General features: G+C 42.7%; 1 protein-coding gene across 3 annotated transcripts; it reads left to right on the top strand.

The window, feature by feature from the left end:
* The first annotated feature begins 1771 nt into the window (after positions 1-1771).
* Positions 1772-25947, top strand: LOC124299989 (innexin shaking-B). 3 transcript variants are annotated; one of them, XM_046753560.1, is made up of 7 exons: positions 1772-2468; positions 3490-3620; positions 3715-3919; positions 19900-20119; positions 20686-20975; positions 21636-21894; positions 24871-25947. In XM_046753560.1, exons 1-6 carry the CDS (start codon positions 2235-2237, stop codon positions 21882-21884), a joined length of 1329 nt encoding a protein of 442 aa, XP_046609516.1. In that variant the 5' UTR covers positions 1772-2234; the 3' UTR covers positions 21885-21894; positions 24871-25947. The 3 variants fall into 3 exon arrangements, with proteins under 3 accessions (XP_046609516.1, XP_046609518.1, XP_046609517.1); XM_046753562.1 differs by lacking the exons at positions 1772-2468; positions 3490-3620; positions 3715-3919 and adding exons at positions 9049-9406; positions 10606-11658; XM_046753561.1 differs by lacking the exons at positions 1772-2468; positions 3490-3620; positions 3715-3919 and adding an exon at positions 17015-17998.
* Positions 25948-27525: the final 1578 nt, after the last annotated feature.

Here is a 27525-nt window from a genome sequence, read left to right on the forward strand (position 1 = left end):
TAGGACTGTCAAATTAGAGCGCAAAAATTCCCAAGGGAAGTCCCTCTTATTTCGCCGTCGACGATTTCAAATCTTCCGTCAACATACTATGAACAATGTGTGCAATGCAACTAAGAATAGGATAAAATTGAAGTGTCTGATAAAAGATGATAGTTTCCATCGCCCGGTATACCCTGACTTGATGTCCGAACAAGAGATTCTCTTGTACATAATACACCGTCGGTATGCGATGCTCTCCAGTTTTCCCAAGATCGTTGTTGTGTGGCGAAAATAGGTCAGCCGGGTAGTTGCAGGCTACGAGATGCCTCGTTACCGTATCTTGAGTGGTAAATAATTAGTGGAGTGATTATATGCAGGACGGATCTTAGTGCAGTTATATCTGCCACGGGAGCTGTTAAGACTGCACAGGTCATTTCCATCACTGCTGTCTTGAGACAATATGATTTCGCCTTAACCCAGTTATTCCGGACTGCGGTGGGGTAGGCCTCGGCCCTCCGCCTCTTTAACAGATAAATATACTCCGGTGACCTCACGAGGACGCTGACGAAAATCTCTTGGTTATTCGAATCATATGAAGATTCACTCAAATCCAGCCACAACACCAATGAGAATAACTTATAGTTAGTTATACGTCGAACGCTGGTTCTGAGGAATTTAATTCTGGAGCGAACGCGCGTCTCTGAGGCATGAACGTAAGTAAAGCTTCTATGTTTCGGGTTTCTCTGTCGGAGTACCATAATTCCTCAATCCGATCACAAGTGTGAAAATGCGTCTACTGCATAAAAATTGCAAGTAAGCTTGATTATTGCCGTAAAGAAATAAATGCATTGTTTAAATTTGTGATCACTCTGTGATCAAATGTTTCCTGAAATCTGATTGGCTTAAATTCGTCGTAAAAATGGCCGTTTTAGATTTAAATCGCGCTTGCGCGAGACACCATGTGACATCATCCCTATTTAGTGTGATCCTGACATTTGTGTCTGAGAATTAAACGTTTAGTTGCTAAGTTGGAAAAACTCAGAGAAGAACACTTAATTCTGCAGCACCTTAATCCTATGGGTAAACTTATGGTACAAAATTAATTGCCTTCGGCATTTAACGACAAGATAACCAGAATTTTAACGGTTCGGTGAAAAGTACAGCGAATTGGTTTCATATTCATAGACTATTGACTCTGGAAAAAAAGAACTTACCATTTTGAGATTTATTGGGGAGACTTTATTCGGACCGACAAGTATTGCAGAATTGTTCGTTCCACAGTTAACAAAAGGAAGAGTTTGTAACCAACTTCCAAAACCTTTAAAATAGTTTGAATTGTCCGAAACATGGCAGCTGCACGAGAATTCGGCTTCCATAGTGATCAATGGATCTTTCGTCAATCTCGTAACTGACGAACGTGTGTCCTATCGTGAAATTTTTCACCCAATGTCGAAACATTCGTGATTCGAGAAGAGGTCCCGTTTTTCCAAAATATTGGATGAGTAAAGCTGTTGGAACGGAAATAGAAGGCACTGAAACCCTCGTAATGGGTTATACTGGTCGGCCAACGAAATCAGTGGGGTGCCTGAATTATTAGATCAGAAATTTACATATGTATACATATTATGCATATACACACGTATTAATACATTTGGGTCGCAGCATGTAGAATGAATTAGTCTAAGAGAGAAAACAAGGAAAGATGAAAAGTGTAAAAATAAAAACAGAGGCAAGAATTGGCAAGGGGACGAGCCGCGTGTCCAAGATTCTTCTCAGTTTGTTGGAAGTCCTCCTGCGCCGCTGACCCGCTCTTCTTATACCTCCAATGCGTTTGTTATAGTGCGTGGCCGTTAAGACCATATATTTAACGACGTCCCGATGAGCATCAGGACCGAGTGTTTTATCCAAGAGCGAACGAGTGATCCGGTCGAAAGCCTAGGTTCCCAGGACCCCTGAGAATAAGAGCTTGTGTCGATTACGAGAGAAACTTATTGCATTCTATCACGCACAAAAAGCCCAATAGACTCGGTGATACGCGGTGAGGATGTTGCAAGTCGTTCGACGCCTGGCCGACGCCAGGTGCTCCACGAACTCCCTAAATCGCACCTCGTGAAGTACAAGGTGAAGCAATGACCTTCTGGCAGGTTCGATGCATGCGCAGGGCCAGAAGCTGGGAAAGCTCCGGACCGCAGCTTGTCGAAGTTAGGAGGCGATGAAAGTCAAGGAACTAATTATCGTAGTGACTCCGGCTGGGAATGAGAGCGAACAAGTTGCAGGGAAAATCTGGTCATCCATCGTCCGCGCACCAGGGCAACGATCAGAAGAAGAGCGGCGAGCCGAAACAGTTTCGAAAAGTGAAGAAAAAGCTCGACCAGGTCAAGGCCAACGGAAAGACCAAGGGTGCTGGTCGAAAGGGACGAAACGGCGGTGGTCAGGAGTCTGGTTCCAGTGCAATGGACGCGATAAGAAGTCTGTACTTTTTCTCTCACGTGAGTAAAATTCAATGACAATTCTCTACGCGGTCACTCGATTAATTTCGTAAATCGTTGGTGTTGGTTTCCTTTAATAACCCGACCGGGACGAATTACGTGCATCGAATGTTATTCCGCAACCATAATTTGTCGAGGGAGAGAATTAAAGACGCGGAACACGAGACGATCGACAACCCCGGCTAAGGTTGAACCCCGCTCGACGCTTAGCGTCTGTTGATATTGACGTGAAAGTGAAATTATGAAATTCCGCCTGTCAAGACAGCGGATCGTGTGGAGAATAATAAATCTCCACTTCCAACAAATGCCCCCCACCCCCGCATAACGTATCGCCACAATATAAATCCATCATTGCTCCGCCTGTCGTACTTAGTAAAGTCTGACAGACGAGCGATGTGTGTTGCCGGCAGGAGGAACTGCACAGTGACGTGACGTCGGAATTCCGATTTTCACCCGATAGTTGAAATACTCGACCCACTCGACGGTGATTTAATTACCAAATTGCTTGTGTTCATACTTCGAGAATCACACCTCAATGATAATGATGCTTAGGTCAGGACCTTACAGTATCAGAAAACAGGAATTTTCGACAAATTTATATTAGGTCAAGTTTATTGGATACTACTCTCAAGAAGCCAAACTAATTAATTGATGTGATTGGAGGAAAACAAAAAAATAAAGCAAGTAAACATAGATCAAATCTTAAGGGTAGACCACATTGTAAAAAGAAATTTGCATTTTCATTTACAATATTATTATACAAGCTAACTTATAAGTTTTTTACATCGAGAATTGGCTCATGCTAAAAAAATGTTTACACAGTCTTAAATTTATTTTGTACGACAGTATCTTAATTGTTTTTACAGTATTTTAGATCAGTTTGGTGAGGGAACGAAATTCGTTTGTCATCAAATGTGCATATTTGTAAAAATATTGGGATTATCTTTTCAAGACAATTGAACCGTTTTTAAACGTTTCGCGAAAGACTGAGGGCAATGCCAAAACGAAATTTATGATATAGGTGAACAGAGTGAAAACAGATAGCATCGTCTTCAGGCTTCATCGATTAACGGCGGCACTGCTGTTGATATTTTCGATAACAATCAGCACTCGGCAAACCGTGGGGAATCCAATCGACTGCGATCATACAAGGTAAACTCATTCAATGACCAATCACTGGCATCAGACCTTATAACTTCGACCTGACCGCTAATATTTGTCTTTAATTGTAATCCTTATGGTCCAGAGAAATTCCCGTCAACGTGTTTAACGCCTTCTGTTGGGTGCACAGTACATATTTCATAACAGCCGCCATGCTGGGTTTGAGTGGTATAAACGTGGCTTACCCTGGCGTCGGACCCTCAAGACATCAACATCCCCAAGGCGAGCACTCGAGCGTCGTGAAACACGTGAAATATTACCAATGGGTAGCCTTCACGCTCTTCTTTCAGGTACATATACATATGCATATAAACTCTTACATGTAATATCGTTAACGATGCGATAGCAGTTTTTTCCCTCTGAAGTGAAGGCAAAAGTAGTTTTGATAGTAAATATGTACTGCTGGATATGAACTGTCAGGTATATCAGTAGAACATACAGAGTTTCCCTTTGTCGAAAGAAAATGAGGTAAGTTTCGGTGTGTTTTCGCAACTTCTAACTAGGGTATGGCAACGGTGAGATATCAAGAAAGTTCTACTCTTTGGGACGTTGAATTTGGACGTACATGACCTACATCCTTCTCTCCCAAACTTGTTTTGTACAAAGTACCGAAATGTCGGCTCGTTGATATGATCTGTTCAAATTTCTGAACGAAATGTCTTCTAAGCTGTATGTATATGACGAATTACCTTGATAACGTATTATTCAACTATACTACGTGAATTATACGCAGTCTTACCAATTTCGTCGTCCATTATACAAGACCCTCAAAACTGTCACGAATAACTGAGCACGAATGAAAAGAAAATTTGCAATCCACGTACAAGTCGCTTGAAACATTTATTTCACTAACACAAATATGCAAGTTGAGTTAACTCAGGTGAGAAATATTCCAACTGGAACTTGGATAAAGCACCTTGTATTTTCTTGGAACCAATTAAACATTTTGTAGGTTTCAGGACTACAAGTCATGAATAAGTTTGATCGTGGACTATTTTTATTTGTAGTTTAACAAATATATGAAATCATTGTAAATCGTCCGGAAATTGTGTGACCAAAAAAAAGGTGTCAATAACCCAACGCCGTGCAAGATATTTTTTGGCAAACGACATACGCGCAGGTTTGACGTTTGACGTTTTGTGTTAGTGGGTTGCCTGGCTACAGAGTAAACTTAGACGTAAATAGTGATCGGAATTTTCAGAATAAACAAACCGAGTTCACTTCCTTCTTTATATTTGACCAAAGTTACAATATTTTTATTTTCCACGTGTATTGTTAGCTAACAATAAGAGAACATCTTTTCGCCTTACGTAATCAATCATCGTTAATATCACCACCAACAATTTAGGGGTTTTAATAACGTTTCGCCTTTGCTGACGTTTCTTTTCGCATGACTCGTAAACTCCTGTTACTTGATTCCATTAGGAACAACAGCCTCGGGCCCGACCCACCAAAGTGAAAATCTGCGAATATCTAGAGGTCGGTAACTGTGTTCCAGGACTCTTTGAAAGGGCACAAGGGTTTGACCCTTCCTCGGGCAAAACTCGAAGCTTGTAACCGACAGATTGCGGTCGTAATACAAGATATCATATCGTTGGATTACGCTATAGAATTGGACCGTAATCCGACCGTTGCGAAAGCGGCATCGCAGAAAATACACAAGTGTAATAATGTAATAATAATTTCTCCTAAGGTTTACGAGAGCAATATATTCGCTGCAAGAGATAACGATCGGCTTTTAAAAATAAAATCGACGTCTGATCGACGGGCGCCTGCACTCTCTGCACGAGAAGGGGTTGGTCGGTGTTACAAATTGATTTGGCTACTTAGAGTGGTAATTTATGGGAAATCCTAGAGAGGATGATATAGCCACGGTCCTCTTCTGATCTCTTGCGTAACTGATCGTTATAGCTGAGAAGTACGTGCGTCATCAAACCTGCGTCTACAAATACGTAATTGCAATCGTCGTCCATCGAGTCCCCAACTACATATAAAAACAGTGTAGTTAGACAATTGTCGATGCATGGATTCGTCCCTGAAATGGTCGAGGCGACGATAATTTCGACCATGCAACTACTCGCCCGGAATATTATCAAACAATGCGCTATACACGCGCTTGAGAAATTATTGAGGACGCGTATATATCGGAGTCATTACTCGAAAATTGATGTGACACCTGTCACTATTAATTGTCAGTAGGCGAATTGTTGCCCGCCGCTGTACTAACACCGAGCGTTATTACCAGGGTAACAGTGCACGATTACACACGCTGTCGTCCAGAAATATACATAATCGAACGGTCAACACGCTTTCGTTTTCTAGTTTTCAAACTCCCTGTGAGCCACATTTCGTTGGTATCAGGCGTGGGTCGTATTGTTAGCAGGTATTTACAGCCGAGTCGTGAGACACTTTAATAAACAATCCTCCATGGTCACGAAATGATTGACGATTGTTGCTTCGGAAATTTTCAGAACACTACTCTGTTGTCTTAATGATCAAATAATCCGACGACGGTGCATATTGGCACTGCTGTGTCGAGTGATGACTAAATTCTCCTCTCGAGCCGGTACTTTAGATTTTTTAAAATGGTGGCGACTCTGGCATTTTATCTAAAATTGAACGGAAATATGCGGATCAATCTTCATTCAGCAATTAATTCAAACCTCGTGCGGCTCCTTTCCTGCTGATCAGCCGAGATTGATCTCGAACAAGTTTTTCTGTTTCTTCTATCTGTTTTAGATATGTAGATTTCGACAGCCGTAAACCCTCGCTGTTCGTCGTGTTTTTTTTTTTTTTACGATTTTTTCGATTAGCTCGTTTCGCAATTTTTATGTAGTCTTCTTATTTTCAGGTAAACATTACCCCGATTTAACTAGCTACAATTCAAACTTAATAAAAACAAATTCGCATTCTTCTTTCTTGTACGTTTAATAGAAGCCGCGTTTCGAGCTCCGAAGGATTACAAAATGTTCAGTATTTTCGGAAAATCGGAATTAGAAAGTATTTCAAAGCTGCTAAAAACTTTTGAAACTTTGAAAAACCATACGAAATCTTAATCCTGGAATTCAATGCGAGCTCAATACTAAGAAAATCGACATACGGTAACATTCTCTGGAGAGAATGGCGAAGAGAAAAATAATTATTTATATTCGTGTTCGACTGTGAAACAGTCAAACCTGAAACAGTTGAAAAAGCAGTACCTTCCCGATTGTACTTCTGTTGACTTCTGTTGACGTCCGTTGACTTCTTTCCGTTGATCCAGCATGGCTCCTGGAGACTAAGGATAGGAAGACCGCGGATGCCACAGCTATGTAGTGGAGGTGAATATTTTTAGAAATCTTTATAATCGACTGAAAATACACGGACTAAAATTAAGTCACTATTTGACTTTTCGTATTCGTCGATCCGCAGGCGTTGTTTGGGCGTCCCGTACGAATGTATCATTTATCTATTTCTGCGGAAATAAGCGCGAAGCGTAAATCTATTCATTAGACGATGAAGGAAGAGAAAAAAACAACAGTATCCTTGAGATTTATCGCGCGGCTTAGCCGATCTCACGAATAATCTTTCACAACAATCGTGAATACACGTTATAATTTCATCGGACGCGATGCGCCGAGTTGGAAGCGTGAAACGATGGGTATAGGACCATGGGTGGACAGATATATGTCCCTGCGTCACCGAAAGATCCCGCGGGCATAAATACTGAAAGTGACAGGAGGGTGAATTTGTTGCTTTGCGGGCAGTCGTCGTGATGTACCCTCGGGGCCTCGGGAAAATCAAATATTACGTTTATTTTTTACGCGAAAAACTTTAATTTCAAGGCTCTGACGCAACTCCGAGGGCAATCGCACGCGTATATCCATCTGCAGCCACCCGTGCGCTGCCATCAAGTTTTAAGATAATATGTAGTAAATTCCGCAACTTTATATAGTACAACGTCATAACAGCATATGTCATATAGGTATATGTAGATGTACATAACTACCTACGTTACCCCTCGTTGCGGACAGCGCATGGGGCGTATTTTCGAACGTGTATTTGCGTCTTCAGCTTTCTATCCGTTTTGTTCAGTTTTTATAGCTAACGGAATGCCGCTAACGATGAGCTTCGAAAAGGGTACGGAGTCGGACGTAGAAATATGTATTTTAGTTGCACTGAAATACACGTGCTCGAATTATTTCGGGTATGTTTGATACTAAAGTCTGGGTAAAAAATACAATTTCGCGGCAAAACTCTAGAGATATTGCAATATAATACTTGCAATCATCACAGAATTAATCACTCTGCAATATTGGAAAAATATTCTTTCCAATCTATGGACCCATTTCACAGCAGGTATATAGAGTCTGCGTATAATCGGTTCTGCTAAGCCGTGAGATATGCTTGTGATAAAACAAATTTATAATATTTCACGGAATTAAATCGTGGAAGAGGTGTTTTTTCAAAGTCCGAATCAGTTAAAATTCTGAGAACAATATATTACGCCAATGTTGTAAAACAGTGTGAAATTAGTTTGAAAATTAAAAAGTAACAAATCACAAAGTTGAAATAGAAAAAAAAAATACGAAGAAAAAAACATGCGCACGCACACATGCGACAATTTTCTAACTATACATCAAAGAAAATCTCGCAATTCATTCATATTTTTTATTTCACTCGGGTCTCTGCTGAAAGAAATGTGGGGACAATCTGACGCGTGCATGTATTTTTTTTATCTCTGGTCAAGTCACCTATTTTTATGAGAAAACAGGCTATAATAATCATTGCTTGTTCGATTATATAATTAGTTATCACAACTATAAAATAAAGTTGCCCCCTTGGGTCCGCTATCTTTACGGTTAATTTAACTGTATATTCTTTCAAGAGTGCAATTCGAGGTGGGAAAAAGTATTTTTGCTATATCTTTAATCGGAAATTTGTATTCAAATATCTTTGAGATTTTCTTTAATTAAGTGAAAAAAAAAAAAATTCTGAAGCACATAAACGGGTGGGAATTTTTTTTTTCAACAAGGAAACGGAGGAAGGGTAGATTTAAAAACTTGTCGGTAAATCCTATCTCGTCAACGATGACCGTCATCGGGGGCGGAGACGTACGCTACAAATTGTGGACCTCAAATTGCAGGCTGTCGGAATTCCGCAGTTCCGCGTCCCCGCATCTGCGAGGCGCGGCAGATCGCTACTTGTAGTTGAATTTTGATAGCTAATACTTGATAAGAGCTTTTGCTTGGCTTGATTCCGAATACGCGGGGCGCGTGGTCCTATATAAAACCTGGCTTTCACAAGTATATGCCTGTCCGAGAGCGCGCGCTCGACTTGGACTTTGGGATCCGTTCTATTCCTGGAGCCGCTTGCCTCCACCTCTGGTCCTCCACGGAGGGACCGGGCCGTCGAGTGCGTGGCCAGCCAGTCAGTCTGTCGGCTCGCCTTTAGCCGAGAGATTTCCAAAATTTATATCGTCCGTCGTCGAGTATCGAGAGTTTTGAAAGTTGGTTTTGACGGTGGACGAATCGCGGTTGGCGGTGCGCGATCAGTTCGACTATAATTTGGCGTCACCAGGTTCGACGGAACGTGGCGAGATCGGAACTCCCTGCGAAGTGGGTTGGACCAGAATATTATTCACTTGACCCAACGCTAAAGGAACTTGGCAAACTCGCCCTTTTCGGGGGTTGAGCTGCGATCGAGGGGAGAGCATGCGACAGAAATCAAGGTCCTCGTTTCAGCGCTCCTCTACCCAGGTGCGGAAGATACGGTCAGTTCCGGACCGCGGTCACAGAGTGAGTGGGAAATCTGAAATATCGACTCGCCGCGACTGTCAGATTTGGTAACGAGGAAATAGCCGCGGAACAGATACGAGGCTTGCTGCTTTTCAAATTAGAGGAACTTGCATTCCTCAAAGTTACGGATTTTTCAACCGTTTGAAAACGCTCCGCGTTCACCTCCGCAGCTCGTCGACTGGTTTGAAACAATCTGACGTCGCGTTCGATAAACTTTGGGTATCCCGTTGCGTCATGACGCGCCAGCGAGTAAATAAACGATAACTTGCGACCAGAAGCCCGAGGCTGGTTGGATTCGTTGAAAAAGCTTTGTTCCTCGAAGATGGTGGGGTTTCGGTAGACGAAGATCCGGCCGTGTCAGCTTCCTGGAGTACTTACGTAGCGTGAATCAGAGCCGCCCTGCCTGCCGCCCACGAAATTGTTTACTATTCGTTGATATATTTACGAGAGACGTTGTACGGGTTCTCCCGGCTATAGCCTCATTTCTTGCCATCGATGCAAGTATTCCTTCCTCGCCGTGTTAAATCACCGCAAAACTTGCCCGCGGCCTTTCGGGTTAGCTCGCCCTCTGTACTCGTTGGTATACAATATCCTTGCGCGCAGGAGAATTGAGAGAATTGCGGATTACCGACGAGAAGACGCTGAGCCCCGAGCTCGCCTCGGTTTCCGCTCTATTTCTGTAATTTCTGTCCTCAAAACATTTCTGCGCGAGGGTACGATCGGGATTCATATGCCCACTTAGTCTTGGTCGCGAATTGCATATGTAGTACGCGGAACAACGAAAATAGCATCGTGACTCTAAGCGTAGGTACAATAGAACAAAATGACCCGGAGAAGAGAATCAAGAGACAGGCTGATGAGAAACAGCGTTCCGACCGCATCATTCCGCGGCCGCGCGTCGGACTAGAGAATCAGAGCTTTATTGTTACTACAATTGTGTAACACGGAAAGCGTCGAATCGGGTTTACTCGCGCTGGTAACGACAGCTTTCGGCATCGATTCGACAGTTTTATCTCTTCTTCTTGACGCCGGCGTTGCCATTGTCATCTTTCTTATTTTTCGTTCTCCCAAGGTTGCGTTCGCCGCCACTTTGGCAGTTAGTGGAACAGAAAAATAAAATAAAATTAGGTCCCCCTGCCGAGCGGCGTTTTCATCGAACCGTAACTTTGCTTTGGTTTTCGACTGTCGTAAAACTGTAGGAAACGAAGGGTGAGGGAAGGGCTACATCTAGGAACTTTTTCCGGAACGAGGGCAATTTGTCAAGTTGGAAATTAGTCAAAAGAGTTTGAAATATTGGACACCACTAAGACTCCGACCGCCCTGTCGGCGAGATCGCTGGCATTTTCGGGTACCCGGTTTTATCTATAATACGAGGAGGAGGATGAACGACCCGAGAACACCCGCTTGGTCCTCGAAGAATCTTAGCGGAATGGAGACAAATAACACGTGATGATCGCCCCGCTCTCTGACAAGATTAATCTCAGCCCATCCGTCCGTTCGCGCTCGCGTATAACGTTGATGTCGCAGGAACACCTGAACCGCGAAAATAAAGGAGCGCGCTCGGATACGGCGCGGAAAATTTGCACACGTGTGCCGATAAGTTTGTATGAAAAAATCGACGTATACGCCGCAGTGTAACAATCGTCTAGTTCCTTAAAATAAAACCCATTAAAACCATACGACTCGATATGAGAACAATTAAAGTCGCCCTAAAACGTTCGAAGTACGGAATATCGTCGGCAAGGTGCTTCGCAGCGAGTGCCTGGACAAATCTGCAGGTCGCAACGCGGAGAACTCTGGGACCCCCGGTGTCTGAGGATTATTCGGTAATATTCTGCTCAACGGCAGAGACGAGGACCCGCTGCGCGACGGGATCGTAGTGCGTCAAGATGTTGGACATATTTCGCGGTCTGAAGAACCTCATCAAAGTTTCCCACATCCACATCGACTCGGCGGTATTCAGACTCCACTACAGCATCACTGTCATGCTGCTCGTCGCCTTCTCCCTGATCGTTACGACCCGGCAGTACGTAGGCAATCCGATAGACTGTATTCACAGCAAGGACCTGCCCGAGGATGTCCTGAATACCTACTGCTGGATTCACAGCACCTACACGATAACAGCGGCCTACAAGAAGAAGGAGGGCTCGGAGGTTCCATTTCCCGGGGTTGACAACTCCAAGGCCCATCCGGAGAGTGAGAAGAAGGTCTACAGGTACTATCAGTGGGTCTGCTTCATGCTCTTCCTCCAGGTAACTCTCACTCAACCGTTCAATCTTCTCACAGCTTTGCACTCAGTTTTATTTCAACCGGGCGTAAATCCGCCGCAAGTCTTTATCGCCTGTGTCGACCTCGACCGATGTGAGGTGCGAAAAAATTGCGTTATAGTTCTGCCCTTACAATGTGTCGACGGCCAGGCATCGCCTTGTAAGCGAAACTTCGATATCGGTAAACATCGATGTAAACTTGGGCCGGTTTGGTTCCAAACACGCCGAAAAGATGCACTCGATTGAATTAGGGACCCCCTTTCATCAGTCTTCGCACCCTCCCCGATGCTTCTAGAGTTTACATTTCCTCCGGTATTCCCGCGACTCGTTAATTAACCGCCAACTCCTTTCATCTCCGGCGCTCTGATCCTGAGTTGAACGATTTTCCCATCGGACGGGAACATTAGTCTGAATTTCCGAACGAGCGAAGTCACTTGTAACATATCTATATACACTCTGGCGTCAGCCTAAGTGTCCATCGCGGTTGATGAACGATCTTTCGGCGCCACTATCAAAGTCAAGCAATTCGTATCGGTCCAGTTTCTTCCTTGACAAAGTTGTGCTGCAGATCCGGTTGGTTTTAGCAAAGGAATTTATGTCAGCACTACGAAAGAAAAAAAAACCTCATCAGTCTCTCACTAAATCATCAATACAAAACGGCAGAATAGTTTCAGTCAGGAAAAGCATGGATTATATTTTTCGCTTATAGAATCTTCTGCACATTGGTTCAACAGATACACGAGGTACGGCGAGCCGATATAAAAGGCTTACACCCTTCTTAACGTTTGGCGAATCTTCTAACATAGCCGCGGGGCTGAGTGGCTTCAATTGTATCGAAGTAGCCCAGGATGGTGTCAAGGCTGAATTTCCGTTAGACAATCATAATTACACGGAAAGTAATATATTGTGACCATGTGTAAATGGAGTCGTTGGGAAGGTTACATATGAAAAGGTGGTGGTGGTCGTTGGGTTTGCGGTCACGCGGCTTACTATATCAGCTTATAACCAGACTAGTTCATTGCCAAGAAGGAAACCCTAAACGGGCATATTTCTCATTTAAGCGCCGCTTCCTTCGCGAGTCTCGCGATCACTGGGTTGTGTCACGTGTGCCAATAATGATCAAGGATACAACGCTAACTATTAATGCGATGGAGTCCGGTGGAACGGCACAGCTTTATCATTTATATCTATTTCCAGCGGTCAATTCAGCTGCATCGCGAGTAAGACGTCAAGCATTGAGAGGTGCTAGCTGGATCTTTCTGTAATAAATAATTTCCACGCTTGAAAATCTTAGCGCTGGAGGACAAGTTGTTTCGATATAAAATTTGAGAAATTGATTTTTCGATGGATAGGCATTTGCAATACTTCTGTGATGATTTTAGATCTTTCGAGAAGTTCAATTTAAACCGATTGACGTGTACATAGTATTTCAAAGCAATAGCAAAATTTTTGTCGGCAATAGACAGCTATTAATCTACCTACGCGAACGGTAGCGTAGCTGTTGTCGAGTGTATACAGATCGTAAAGAATAACCCCTCGTTTCGCGTGGCGCGCAGCACCTTTCATCAAACTTCGAATCCGAGGTGTAAGTATCAGGGGAAGTTTTCCGGCCAAGGCCGGAGCAAGCCCTGCCTCACGTCTGACCCGCGTGCTTTTCCAACAATAGTTTGACAATGACCTGGATGTCTAATTTTCGGAGTCATCTGAGTCCAGCAGGTGTCGTCGCACCCTTTTCTCTCGTATTTTTGCATCAACGACTCGTACCGCGATGAATGATAAGAGGCTGCACACGCGTCGCTCATCAGAGAGAGCCGCCAAGTGATGCGCGAGGTTTGACGATCGTCGCACACTTTAGCGAACTAGACAAATAAGCATAGTGAAAAATACCTAAGTTCATATCAATATTTTTCTCTCTCTCCTTTCTTTATTCTTGAAAATGAAATCGGAGAACACGTGATAATTTATTTATGAACGATAATAAATAACGCAGTCAAGGCGCCACTGTACAAGCGAACCGCGGTTATGTATCAAATTTTGTTCAATTTTAATTGGATCTTGTACGAGCCGCGTCTCGAAACGCAATAATTTTCGGACGTTAATAGACCGGAGGCTCATTAAAGCTATGGTTGACGATCTGCAAAACTTCTGAAGTTTTCCGAGTATTTCACAACCGGGTAAGAGTCATCATGCATGATCGCAAATGAGAACGGCACGGACACAGAGTCGCAGATCAAAGTTTCAATGTGGAAATGAGTCGAAGAGATGAGAGTGGGTTTGATTCTTCCCTGTCCTCGAGTTTCAATGTCGAAATTCATTTATACGTTTTTCTACCGAGCCGTGCGGCGCCGAGCACCTAATTGCAAATAGTTCGCGTCGCTTTTCACTCGAGATGAGCGAAAACGAATTCTACGGGAGTTGTAGGCAAACTACACGTATACACATACATATATACTTAACACTTGTAAGTTGGAACGTGGCCGCGGGGCGGAAAACACAATTACACGCGTGACGAAGCGCCGCGTTTGCGGGATTTAAACGCTCTGCAAAACACGTCGCCGCGTGCAGGCTCCGCTTTAATAAGCCAAGCTCAACACTTCCGGTTCAGTCGCTCACACCTTCTTCGTCACCGTGCTTCTGCCCGCCGTCGGCCACTCGACCGTACGCGTCGTGCCGCTATTCCTTGCTTGCTTCCTCGCCTGACCGCCACGATCCTCTTCTACTTGACTTTCGAGCGTCTGACCGCAGGTCATCTATCACTACTATTCGAAGCTGCACGTCAGGGGACTTGGGTCCGAGAATGGTTCGAGAGCAACAGACCCGACTTTAATGGTGATAGAACGCCTCGCTCAAACTTGGCCATCGCGACGCGTCGCGTAAATCCCACAAGCATCTGTATTGCTCGAGGCTCAGGGGTCATTTTCTTCGAGCGGTTATAGCGAGAGGAGAATTGCCCAGACACGGTATGTTAATTTGGTATCTTTTTTAGGAAAAGCTAGTACTGTCATTTTGCGGCCCTCCTTTTCTCGCATGTCGTTTTGCAGTTCGGATTTTATAAGTCAAAGGAATGTTACGATAGTGCCTCGAAAGTGCGAAACTTACGTTCAATCCTTTCCACTGGGGATAAATTATAAAAGAAAATAAAACTAGTAAAACAAAAAGACAATTACAGTATTGATAGAGACGTGCACGTTGAAAAACGTTTGAAGTCTTCTTCTCACATCTTAAACATCGTTTTTCAAACGGTTCTTTCAAATGTCTTGCACACAGTTGTAACTTGGAATATGTTATTGTTAGAAATGTTCTGGCTTTAGAGTCGTTTATTAGGAAACTTCGTTTGTTCAGTGATACGTGACGATAAAAATTACCCGATTACAACGGGCGCTATTCATCAAAGAGATTTTTATTATTGTGCCTTTTGGAGCGTAACTACTAAACAGTAAGGAACCACGTTGAATATACGTGATGAAAGATCTATAAGAAGGAGTTACACCATATTAAATGGATGTATATCTAGGCAAGAAGTGCAAAACATATTTAATCAACTTTGGCCATTTTTGCATCGAGTCTCACGGTTGTACTTAAATTGAAATACGGTCTCTACGTATCTGGAGGTATAAACGTGCAATTTATGTTTAACAACATTGTATAATGAGTGAAGGGTCAAAAGCAATACCCAAGCAGGGTGGATTTGATGTGGTGAGTATAGGGAGCGCTGCGGGCTAGCTTCGAATATTTTAATTAAAAAACAAACAAAACACGTATAACTCAGTTGTTCTCGGTCTTGAATTCCAAGCTTGTATCCGACCTTGGGCTTTTTCCCGTTGTACCAAGTCAACGCAAGTATTATTCAGTACAACGTAAAATTGGTGGTACAAATGGAGACGTTAATACTAAAATTATGTAGAAAAAGTAACTTGTAACAGCTGGCTTAAATTAACAGCAAAGCAAAATGAAATGGAGCAGGACTCCACGAATTTCTGAATCATTCTTGCAAAACGAACTAAATCATTCAGAAGACGCCACGGTTATACGCTTTCTGGGAAGCGTTCGTAAGCGGGGGACAACAACGATCCATTGGTTTGTTGCGTTTATGAAGATCTGTGACTAAGCCACGTACGCATTCTGACGTGGGCGAATTGAGACAAGAGTGCTTACCACTCAAGATGACTCTTATAGGCAACGTCGGAAAAGCGGAAGAATTATCGATGTCGAGAGCGTGCTTGAGGCATCGTTTATATGGCGACGAGAGGAATTGACGCGAATCACATTCCTGCCACATGCTGGTAGTATTCACTGTTTTACTCGTCAATTTTATTAGGGTGTAAAACAGCTTCGTATCGAGGATGCTTATTAATTATCAATAGTTAATTAATCGTGCCGTAAATTCCTGAGTGGCGGATTGAACATAATGAAGTGCAAACATGCCCGGTACCTTTCCACAAATAATACCGTGCCGAAATTTTTCTACCACCATTTCACTCTCAAGTCTGCCTTTGTTTATACGAGGCAAATAAAGCTGGATAAGCGAATGAACAATAAATAATCGTTAAGAACCGACTCGCACACTTATATGATAATTGACAAAACGTGTCAGAGTGTCGGTCGGTTTCAAAGTCCATTATCGATGCTCCCAAAAAGATTTAGCTAATCTTAGCATCTAAGGCCTCCGAAAAGAGCACTCTTCAATCATATAATCCGTACATAAACCTATGTACGTATACATATTTACCTACGCAGGTCGATCCTGCCCGGATACCTACAGTATGCTTGGCTTAAATCTATTAGGAGGTACACTTCTTAAGATTGATTTCACCTTTCACATGACACAGGGAGTTGGCTTACACGTTCCTCTTATTCCTTCCCTTGCCGTCATCCGATCATCTTCATCCGGTTATCGACAATTTGCAATCGAGAATGCGATAATCGACTGTATTTCACACAGTAAATTTGGAACACTGTGCCGACTTCAAGTCTCGGCCATTAGGCCGTGTGAACTTTAATCCCTTTCTTCTCTAGTTGTCGTATCATATCTGCTTCACGATCTCTCATCCGTTCTCATTTCGCCAAGTTTTTGGGAGTTGTTAATTTCCTGATCAACATTACCGCACCCGGCGCACCTAGTTAATCTGATATCTCAGCCTGGTTGGCACCCGTTTACAAGACTCTATGAGGGCCAGTATTGGACGGAGATAATATAAGTCGTGTCTTGCGTGTAAGTCGTCCTAGACTTGTAGTAGTCGTAGTTGAGGCCAAGGGAACAAGGGAGGCCAAGGGGGGCCAAGGGAGGCCAAGGGAGGTCTAAGGAGGCCTCTCAAGTCTTTCTTCAGTCTTCTAACAGCTCGGCTCTGTGTTCCACGTGTTTATTCCGTCCTAAGATTGTGTTCCTTACCTTGCTTCTACATCGTTACTTCTCCATTCTTCTTCATTTCCTCCCAGACCGAAACTATCACAGTTGCATGCTACTTGCTTGGCAATCTGTGAGCGCCCTGCAGGATACCAATTGCTGTCGAGAATTGTAAAGTGCAGCAGTTATCCAATCAGCAAAGCGGAGAAGTATCGATAAGGAATCAGAAAGAATTTCAGCTGATCGTACTGTACCTGAAACCTTGACTCGATTGAGAAGAAAATTCAAGAGGCTGCAACTGTCAAAAGAATACAAAACAGTGAAGGTGGAAAGATGCGTTTGTGAAAATGTTAATAAGAAGGGTAAAGTTGCGCGTCTACAGTCTGCCTCTGAACTTGATCTTCGATCGGAATAATAATTTGTCTTCCGTGATCAATGTGGTGCTGATCCCCGGCTGGATTGACACTTCTTAAAGTCAACACGCGCGGCAGAAGCCTGTATGTCACGGAGGCTGAACACTGCGAGTGGTTCCGACGGTGAAAAAGCTAAGGGATTTGCATCCCTGCTTGAAAATTTAGGGGGAGCATGCCGATCATGCTAAAAATGATCGATATTTTTGGCTCGATCAGATCGTTGTTCAAGGTCCAGCGGGTTTCTGAAGACACGCTGATATTCCGACTACATTACCGAGCCACCGTCGCTCTACTATTGGCTAGTTGCTTGACCTTGGCATGCAAAAGCCTATCCGGATCACCAATTCACTGCGAGGCTGCTGGTTCTGTCGACAAAATAGTATTGGAGACGTTTTGCTGGTTACACACGACGTACAGCATGGTACACGCGTTCAACATGAGCCTGGGTCAGGCGGTTCCTTACCCGGGTGTTTTCAACAGTAAAGCTGTCGTACATGGCCACGGTCCACAACCCTTGGTCAAACAGCACAAATACTATCAGTGGGTCATCTTCGCACTTCTCTTCCAAGTAAGCTGCGGTTTATCTTTCCGTGTAAATACAACATGAAGTAAATGCAACGGCCGATATGTATTGTGCCCTACATTCATCTTGCGGTACCTAACGCAATTTTCGCCTATTAGCTGTCCAGTCTTCTGAATCCTAATTCGCAAGGTCTACTTAAAATAAAACAAGTTGTGGCCAAATGCTGACCGCATTACGTTTCGAAGGCTTTTAAAATCTGCTACGAATTCTCTAGGCTAAGTCCATTTTAGGCCAGGCCGAGAATAGTATTTTTCTTTGTACCTGATTTAAAATATTGTTGTTAGAGATTTTGGCTACATAATTTTTTCAAAGAAATCTGCGAGGTACTTTTAAACTGATCACAAGAAGAGTCGACTCGTTCTTGTATATTATATTTCGTTTTGCTCGTACTCTAGGTCGTACACTATCATTTTTTTTTGCTCTTTTAAGTGGGTAAACCGTATATAGAACTCCATAGGATATTTGTAATCTACATCGCTATGTCATGAACATTGTTGGGACTATTGATTTGCACGTTTGAAAGAAAATTCGTATCCCAGCTTATTGGCGAAAGGGCAAATGCATATCGATGGGTGATACGAAAATTGAAACGAATTGGTAATCCTGTGTCACAAGCCAGTGCCACCTGTGTCGTAACGTAATTGGGTCTTTACAATTGTGACCGGTGATTGAAAATGGATCGCTGTTACGCAGAGTACATGATGTACAGGTTGGGGAACAGGTGAAAAGTTTTTGTTCATAATTGCGTTATCAAATCCCTTTCTGAAACAGTAATTTGTTTCTGTCATTTGCACTTGGCAGAAATTCATGGTCTGTAAAATTTCAAACTACGCAATACTCCAGCAAGCAATTGGTTCCAGGTTCAACATGCTCTTAGACCATTTAATATAGCGTGGCTCGTATCCACCTTTATTGCCACTCGTACGTAGAACGGCGTCGTTCTCATATCCGGAAAGATTTTATATGAACTTTTAATATTTCGAGAGATGAATTTGATCAAGAGGCGAAAAGTAAATCTCCGCACGTGACAGCAGGAAGCTTCTGCTTCCTGTTTTCTTAGGCTGACAGTTGCACGTGCAGACACCGTCCTTCTTGAAGTTAACCATCATTCTCAAAACATTAGTCTGAAACACACATTTCTATACACATTTATTGATCCTGTCCAATATCGTCAGTCGTACTTTTGAGCGCGTACATTTATTAGATCAAAGAGAGGCAATACGTACGATAACTGGAAGCTATGCTATTATGGAACAAGATCCACTTACTCGAGCGCTAAAAGTTGAAAAATGGCATTCGTATGTATGTCCGTTTTACACATCCTCCACACCCTTGGCATCAGAGGAAGATGAATGCCAAAATGAAAGTGATAAGTGAAATATATCGGTAGCCGAGAGTAAGATTAAAATTATTCTTGGAAACGATATAATAACTTGCAAAGTGGAGGTAAAAGGATGCCAAAGCGTGCTCTAATGGCATCCTAAAACACATCCTCTGTTTTATGTAAGTCGAGGTAAGGCGGTATGTGCGAATCCAGTACTTAGGGTCCACATGTTTAGGTCAAGCGGCTAGTAGTCGGTGGCCGATACGAACGCGGGCGACGGAACTGTAAGATTTGGAGTCGCGCCAAAAAGCTTATGATATGGAAAAACTTCAGCCTCGTGCGCAGACGCGCGAACGTTGAATACGTGTTTTGTTTCTCGCACGTGAACGTAGGTGCATTGACACCGGCTTTAAAATGTCTGTGCAAACATGGTGAACAATCGACGTGTGATTAGAAACTATTATTATTGCACGAGATGTGGATCTTTATTTCTGTACGTGCAATTCGTTGAGATACTTTAAGCGTTGTTTTCGTTTACCAAACTTGGCCAATTCTGTTACAGGCAATTCTGTTCTACACACCGCGATGGTTGTGGAAAGGATGGGAAGGTGGGAAGATCCACGCGCTTATGATGGATCTGGATATTGGCATCTGCTCAGAAGTCGAAAAGAAACAAAAGAAGAAGCTGCTACTAGATTATTTGTGGGAAAACCTGAAGTACCACAACTGGTGGGCGTATAGGTACTACCTCTGTGAGGTTTTGGCCCTCATTAACGTCATTGGTAAATAACTTATTCCACGAAGTTCGAGCACGCATGAATTTTTTCTTTTTTTTTTGTTCCTTTCGTTTCTCCTTTCCTCTGTTGCTAGCCCGGCGTAATTCAGTATGACATACATAGGTGCCGGGTGAATTGTCCGTCCCAAGTTTAGCGATATGTACGTACCCTATGTATATCACTTGACTAGTATTTGATGGGCTATAACGATATAAGCTGATTTTATTCATTGCAAGCGTAAAAAAAAGATCGGTAAATGAATGAACTATTTATAGAGATTTGGCAGGCGTACAACTGGCAACGTCACAGTAATCTTAGAACCAGCTATTAGAACAATGTACCTCTGTGATCTCTAAACGTTTCTTACGACCCAGAGTTTGATCTTTGACTCGTATCAGTCGGCGATGACGCCCCTTGATCAAACGAGTAGTACATGGTCCAATGGTACATGTCTAGGGTTTTCCCCCCCGGATCTTCCGGCAATGCAATTGGTATCTGACCGAGCGTATTGCTCGCAAGCGACGATTATTGGAAACAGCGGTGTCTGATTTTGAATTCTTTTTTTTGCATAGGTCAAATGTTTCTAATGAACCGGTTCTTCGACGGAGCATTCCTGACGTTTGGTATTGACGTTCTGAGGTTCCTCGAATCTGACCAAGAGGACCGAGTCGATCCGATGATCTTCGTTTTTCCGCGGATGACCAAGTGTACTTTTTACAAGTACGGAGTTGGCGGAGAGGTGGAGAAACATGACGCAGTCTGCATACTGCCTTTGAACGTAGTAAACGAGAAGATTTATGTCTTCCTCTGGTTTTGGTTCCTACTTCTCGGTGCTCTAAGCTTCATGACCGTCGTGTACAGGGTACGTAGGTCGTCCAAATTTTTCAATTTCCGTTCTACTACCTTGTCATAATATCAATCTTGTCAACGGCCTTTGCCTCTAAGTAATCACGAGAATCGTCGGTTTGATATAACGTGCGTCAAGAATCCCGGTATGCCGGAAGTACCGATGACAGCAGTTGACGTCATTACATAAGCAGCCTTCAAAGATCAAGACTCAGTCATGAGGTTATTGGAGGTACGTCGTTACAAATATCGAAATACCGGGCATGCGAACGGGGTACGAAATACTCGAGGTTTTCAAATTCGTACAGACTGTGAAATATTTTCATACCATTCTTCCGGAGTGGGAGACGCGTGGAACTATCTAACAGTGAATCGTAATACTGAGTATCAATAAATAATGCATTGCTTCGGAAATCAGTATCACATTTATCCAAAGTAGCAGCACTTTATCCCTGTAATGAGTCATTTCGCATTTACTGCCGTGCCACGGGGACCATTATCGCTCAAGCCTGGTACCGGACTTTGCAAAAGGTGCAGGCAAACTCAATGTCGTAAAGTTTCGGCGCGAAGTGATATGCGCGTGCAGCTCTGCGGGAAATCCTTGAATCAACATCTCGCGTTGACGACAGACTCCGTCAAGCGTGCATAAGTAATGTTTATCTTTGGCTCGCCACAGATCGTGATAATATTCTCACCACGAATGAGGGTCTACCTGTTGAGACTGAGATTTCGCCTAGTCCGAAGAGAAGCTGTGGAGACGATAGTCAGACGGAGTAAAATGGGAGACTGGTTCCTCCTCTACATGCTGGGAGAGAATCTGGACACAGTGATATACAGGGACGTGATGCACGACCTGGCCAACAAGTTGGCATCGAGGCATCATCACAGCGTCCCCGGCATTAAAGGCGAGCTCCAGGAGGCGTAGCCAAAAACCCGTAAGTTTCGAAACTCATTGAGGCTTGCACTATTTTCAAAAAATCTCATCATCTGCCCCTAGCCGAGGACGAACCTTAACAATAAATTATCGGCGAGGTGCCCGCGAGTTCGGAAAGCAACGCGACTACACGTGACGCGGTTTTGAGGGCTCTGGGCGAGGCGGGGGGCGGTGGGCCGCTCCTATTTGGAGCGCGGCAAGCATGCAGTCTTAAAATATTCCTCTATTGCCCGATAGACAGATAGGAACGGCCACCGGCACCGCTGTGGCGACGGTGTGCGCTAGAGTCTCGTTACCCTGCGGCCCCGAGAAGTTGTTTTATAAACTGGCCATCGGAGCCGGGCGGTCGGTAGGTCTTCGGTCTTTGGTTCCCGCGCTGTTCTGGAGAGAATTGTTGTTTCCCTCATCCGACGAAGAGCTTGGTTCTAAATTTAATCAACCTGCAGTTGCGAGCCTCGATGCTCTATGCCGTTCTTTAACTATTTTTATTATGCCTTTTAACGAATTTTACTCTCTTTCTCTCCCTGGGAAAAAGTTATTGCAGCCATGCCGAGGCGTCTCGTTCTCCTTAGCGACGTTTTAACGGACCGACGCTGGTTCCACGTTTGATATCACTTTGATGTTATGCTAACAATAGTCACGACGGAATGACAGGGCGTTAGGAATGAGCGCCGAGTTTCCGGTGTTCCCATGATGCTCGAAAGACGGGTGAAACCCCGGGAGAAGCGAATACTGCGTTGCAAGTATAAAAACAACGTGGGCACGTTATTGCACAGCATATCGTAAATATGGGGAGTAAGTGTTTGGCAATATCGTGAACGTTTTTCGCGGGGTATCCTCTTATAATTCGATTGCGGCAACAAATAATATGCTTAATTATACACTCGGAAGTTATACAAGCTAGTTAAGTTGTTTAAAATATAGTTGGTATACGACGCCGTTAAGGACCCAAATATTAGATGGGCAGACAGCTTCTGGAATCACTCCGTTCGTTTCAATCATGGGTCGCGGGATCGGTAGGCATGAGCGGGAAAAACCAGGACACCGGTAGCACATGTGTATTACGTATGCGTGTGGCGAACCAGACGGTCGGTCGATTCGGTAGGGAGCATCGTACCTCTTCTCGAGTCACCGAGCAGCGGGCGCTCTCTGCCGATCGCAACGGCGAGCCGAATTAATTTAACTCGCTTGTACGCGAGCACGGTTCGTTTGTTGTTTCAGGCCTGCCGTGCCGCTGCTCTCTCTGCCCGTATGATTCGCCACGGTTAGTAACGCGTCTTATGTTTCCCTTAAGACTTAAAAAATGGCGAAAACTTAAGGGGGCGTTTACGGCCGAAAAATCGGTTTATCGGTTTTTTGCATTCTTGTTCGTTTTCATCCCTCCTTCGAATGGGCGCGTTGGGACTTAGTTCCTAAAAAAATTTTTGGGGGTCGAAAAGCTTTAATTTGTATATGCCGCATACTGCAACTCTTTCAGAATTTTTAACGCATTATTCTTCACGTTTGATTTTTCAAACCTCAGCGCAATGTTTCTCTAGTTTCTGGCCGATTCACCTGAAACTTCTACATGTTGTTATTTTAAAGTATTTTTCACACGTCGTCATAGAATTTTAGCTAAATTCTCACCCGGGAGTGAGATCTAATAAATTTTGTGTCGAAAAACTGTTAATTTTTTGTCAATATTCGAAAAAATTATATATTTTCGTTCAAAATGAAGGTATTGAAAAAATTCTACGACAATTCGTGGGTATTTACAAGCAGATTACGCCAAGAAAATCCGTGTGCTATGCCACAAATGTTAAGTGAAAAATCTTGCACGCAATGAATTTTCACCTTTATACACTTTATTAAAATTGCACTCTGTGCATCACCCTGATACATTTAGATGACGAATCTAAGGGGGCAAGTTTATTCTAAAAGATGTAAGAGATGTATACCTAAAGCTTCTAGTAATAACATTAGCGATCCATTGTTTTCATATACCAGTCCCAGACGCAAGGCTATCGGTACTGAAGTTATCAATAAAGCCGTTATTCAATTTTGAGAGGGAAAAATGTTCACTCTTTGTTTCATTTAAAGAAAATTTTATTCACGTATCTACATTATCAATCAACTGCCCTAACCACTTTCTGTTACATCACACGACACTAGCCAATGAGAGGTTGTGAGGCAGTTATAAATATGTACGAATCGTAGAAGCTGACTGGTAGTATTACGAAGAGAGAAAAAAATTCAATCATCGTCATTATTATCACCGCTATTTGAACAAATAAGTTCCGAGCGAATTCTTCGGTGCGCTCAGCATTATCGTAGTGGGAGAACTTGTTGGTTCCAATGATTTCAAACTGTCGATGCCGGACTTGCGAAGTAGAGTTGTAACAGTCAGCGACAGCGCTGACAGAGATCTTCCAGTCGGCGGCAACAGATAGCGACACTTGGTATCAGTTTCCATAACGATTACCTCGTCCTAACGTGCTTCATTTTAATCTAATTATCAGTAAACGCTCGTTCGTGACGGACGCACGTAAATACGTTGCTTTCCTTCATTCTCCCGAGTTGCTTTCTGCTACAAACCAGATCAGAGTCCATCTGCAGTAGGATATTTACCGACCTAGTAAAAGAAAAATAGTACATCGCAGTCTGTCGACTATCGGCTGCCACATAACAATAAGCTAGAGAAAAGCATTTCGGGTTACATAGCGAATAAGAAACAAGAGTCGAAAAATAAAAACAAAATATTTGCCTGAACTCACATATCGACACATTCAACATAGGTACAGTATATGGGTACCTCACGTTTGAGCTATAACTGAGACGAGTGCTAAACGACGCGATATCGCCCCAAGATGACCTCGATCACGTCCGGGTTACAAGTCGTCTACGATTTTGATCGTTATTTTGACGTGTTCATTTACATCTGACGCAACCGGATCGCATAAGCGTAACGCCTGTAATACGTAAATTGTTCTTATTCCAGACGCCATCAACATCGATTTGTGTCTTCCCCATCGATCTCCAGCCGAGAGCATCTCAACCAACCAAAGGAGTTTCATTATTTATTTGCATCTTATACCAACTTCGTATACCAGGCTACGCATCAAAATGATCTGCCTATGTGTAGGGACGTGTGTAAGAATACGCCTGTCGTTACGAGATTTTGGTAATAATCATGCAAGATAGTCGATATGGGCTTAATTGTGTATTATAATTATTATAGTAACAGGCACTTTAGTACTATACATGATTATCATTATTATTGTTATTATCATCGGCGGTGTCGCCAATGCTAGATCGATAAATTTTATTGTTATCTTTATTCTCATTATTTTTATTTTATTTCTTCATTGTTATTGAGGTATCGCTAATATTACCATTATTATTATTACAATTATTATTATTATCGTTATTTATATCGAGTTTTTAAACTTGAAAAAGACGCGTTTTGTACGAGTGATAGGTGGTAGTTATAGTAATAATTACAGAGAGTGAAAAAATTAACGAGATGAAAATGAAAAATAAAAATATAATCGAGGGGTGTGTGCTCGTAAAGCGCATCGCTATACCTCGATCAAGAAGTGAAGATTTATTTAATGAATAAATCAAATTTTATTTAATAATAATAATAATAATAATAATAATAATATCTATATAGTTGAAAAAAGACAACTGCCACTATTGCGCGTGATTCGAAGAGTGTATAGGGATATTAACCTATTTTTAAATGGTACGGAGGACCAAGGTAAATTTCGATAAACATTCTTGCCTTTCGCGTTAAAGTTGCAGATTAAGGCTTCTCGAACAAACCATATTTCCGTTCAATAAATTCAGTGTAGGAGGTTTGTGCAGACAATTAGTTGCAGTACTTGCAACAAGTTTGTCGTGATTTAAAACCGGTCTGTTCATAAAACCTACTTATGCGTACATAAACAACACATGAATACATCAAATACAGTTATACATATATGTGGTGAAAATTTTTACGTATAACGGAAAATGTTGAAACAAAATGAAAAAAGAACAGAAGTGATGCAGTGATATATTCGCATATATATATATATATATATATATATATATATATATATATATATCTGCGTGTAAAGTGTAGAGATTGGCGTGAATGAGACGAACGTGAAAAAATAAACGATTTTCAATATAAAATTTGACGTAGTGTTGGTCGATTATTTTGATATCCAATTCACGTGTGGCTTGTGCATATAAGTGGAGAAAAAGCTCTTCCTCTTTACCGGCCTGGCCTCTTGACTCGACGAATAGCGGCTGCGTCGTCGCTGGTCAGCTATAAATGAATAACATTTCAATTTCTTATTTATTCAGAAATCACATACGACCCACAACACGTTTTGAATTAATTTCGCGAAAGTCTGTGGCCCTATATGTTTTTTTATGAATATTTATTATTGCATCTCGTGTTGATCGCGTCGGTACTTTTTGTTTTATTCTTCTCCATCCTAAAAACTTTAAATATTATTAACCTCTTGACGAGAGAGGGATGTTTATAAAAAAATCTTTTATGACCTGACGTCAATATGCTTTATGCTATAATACGATATAATAAAAGCGACTTTTCAGGCCTTTCAAGTGGTGACCGATTGTTTGGTGTGGACTATATGTATAGTGCGGATCCAGCATAACAATAAACAATAAACCTACTCATCCGCGTCACATCCGTTTATAAAGGTGTATGATAGACCGCTGTATCATCTCCGCTGATCGATCATAATTCTTTATACATTTTCTGGCTATAATGCAATGATCGGGTATTTCAAGACTTACTAATGTACAATTTTAAATTGAAAGTGTGATACTAGTGTCAGGGTATAGGATAAAAAATATAGATTTCTTTCGAAACTTCGCGCCAGATATCACCTTCATGTCGATAATCAGTTGAAATAAGTGAAAGTGTTGTGCCTGCCAGTGAGGGTGATTCTGTATTAATATGGTTAATGCAGGAGAATCGATGGACTCTGTGTCGTAAAGAGTGGCAGTTCAAGTTGCTTTGTCGCGTAGAAGAAATCATGGTGCATGATTTTTGCCGTTAACAAGGAGGAGTCCTGTAATGTGAAAAGTAAAAAAAAAATAAAATAACACTTACGATTGGCGTGACCGAGTCAAAAGAGGAGCGAGAAATTTTGTCCAGAGACTGCCGCGGAACTATTTAGAATCCAAACAAACGCGATATCTTGAGAATTTTTTCGGCGATATCTGTCAAAACCAATCATAACCGAAACGCAGCATCGTATCCCAGGCCCCGCGGTGTGACGGAGAATGCGCAACCCCAGCATTAAAATTGGCTGTTAAATCGTTTGAAAGCGATTTGCTCGGTGCCTGCTGCCAAAACATACAAACCCCCGTAGCTACTCGGCAGTATCAACGTCGCGGGTCGGTGTAACAACGGAACGAAAACAATCAGCGGAATAAAGCAATACGAAGACCCCTCGAAGGATGTCTACGCGCCGTTGTCTCGACGTTTCCGACGCTAACGTACCTAAGACAAAGGGAATCTTTTGAACCGCATCGAACCCGAAACATTTGGTGTATAGATGAAGCCGATCCTTGGTTTGATTGCGGCACTATAAGCCGTGCGAGGAAGTCGGGGGTATCTTCGTGTAAACAT

This window comes from Neodiprion virginianus, chromosome 3 (genome assembly GCF_021901495.1).
Source record: "Neodiprion virginianus isolate iyNeoVirg1 chromosome 3, iyNeoVirg1.1, whole genome shotgun sequence".
Taxonomy (NCBI): Eukaryota; Metazoa; Arthropoda; class Insecta; order Hymenoptera; family Diprionidae; genus Neodiprion; species Neodiprion virginianus.

Coding starts and splice junctions, on each gene's coding strand:
- LOC124299989 (XM_046753560.1), top strand. CDS start 2,235: ATGAGAGCGAACAAGTTGCAGGGAAAATCTGGTCATCCATCGTCCGCG. Junction 20,120..20,685: donor GGCCCTCATTAACGTCATTG/GTAAATAACTTA, acceptor TTTTTTGCATAG/GTCAAATGTTTCTAATGAAC. Junction 20,976..21,635: donor TCATGACCGTCGTGTACAGG/GTACGTAGGTCG, acceptor GGCTCGCCACAG/ATCGTGATAATATTCTCACC.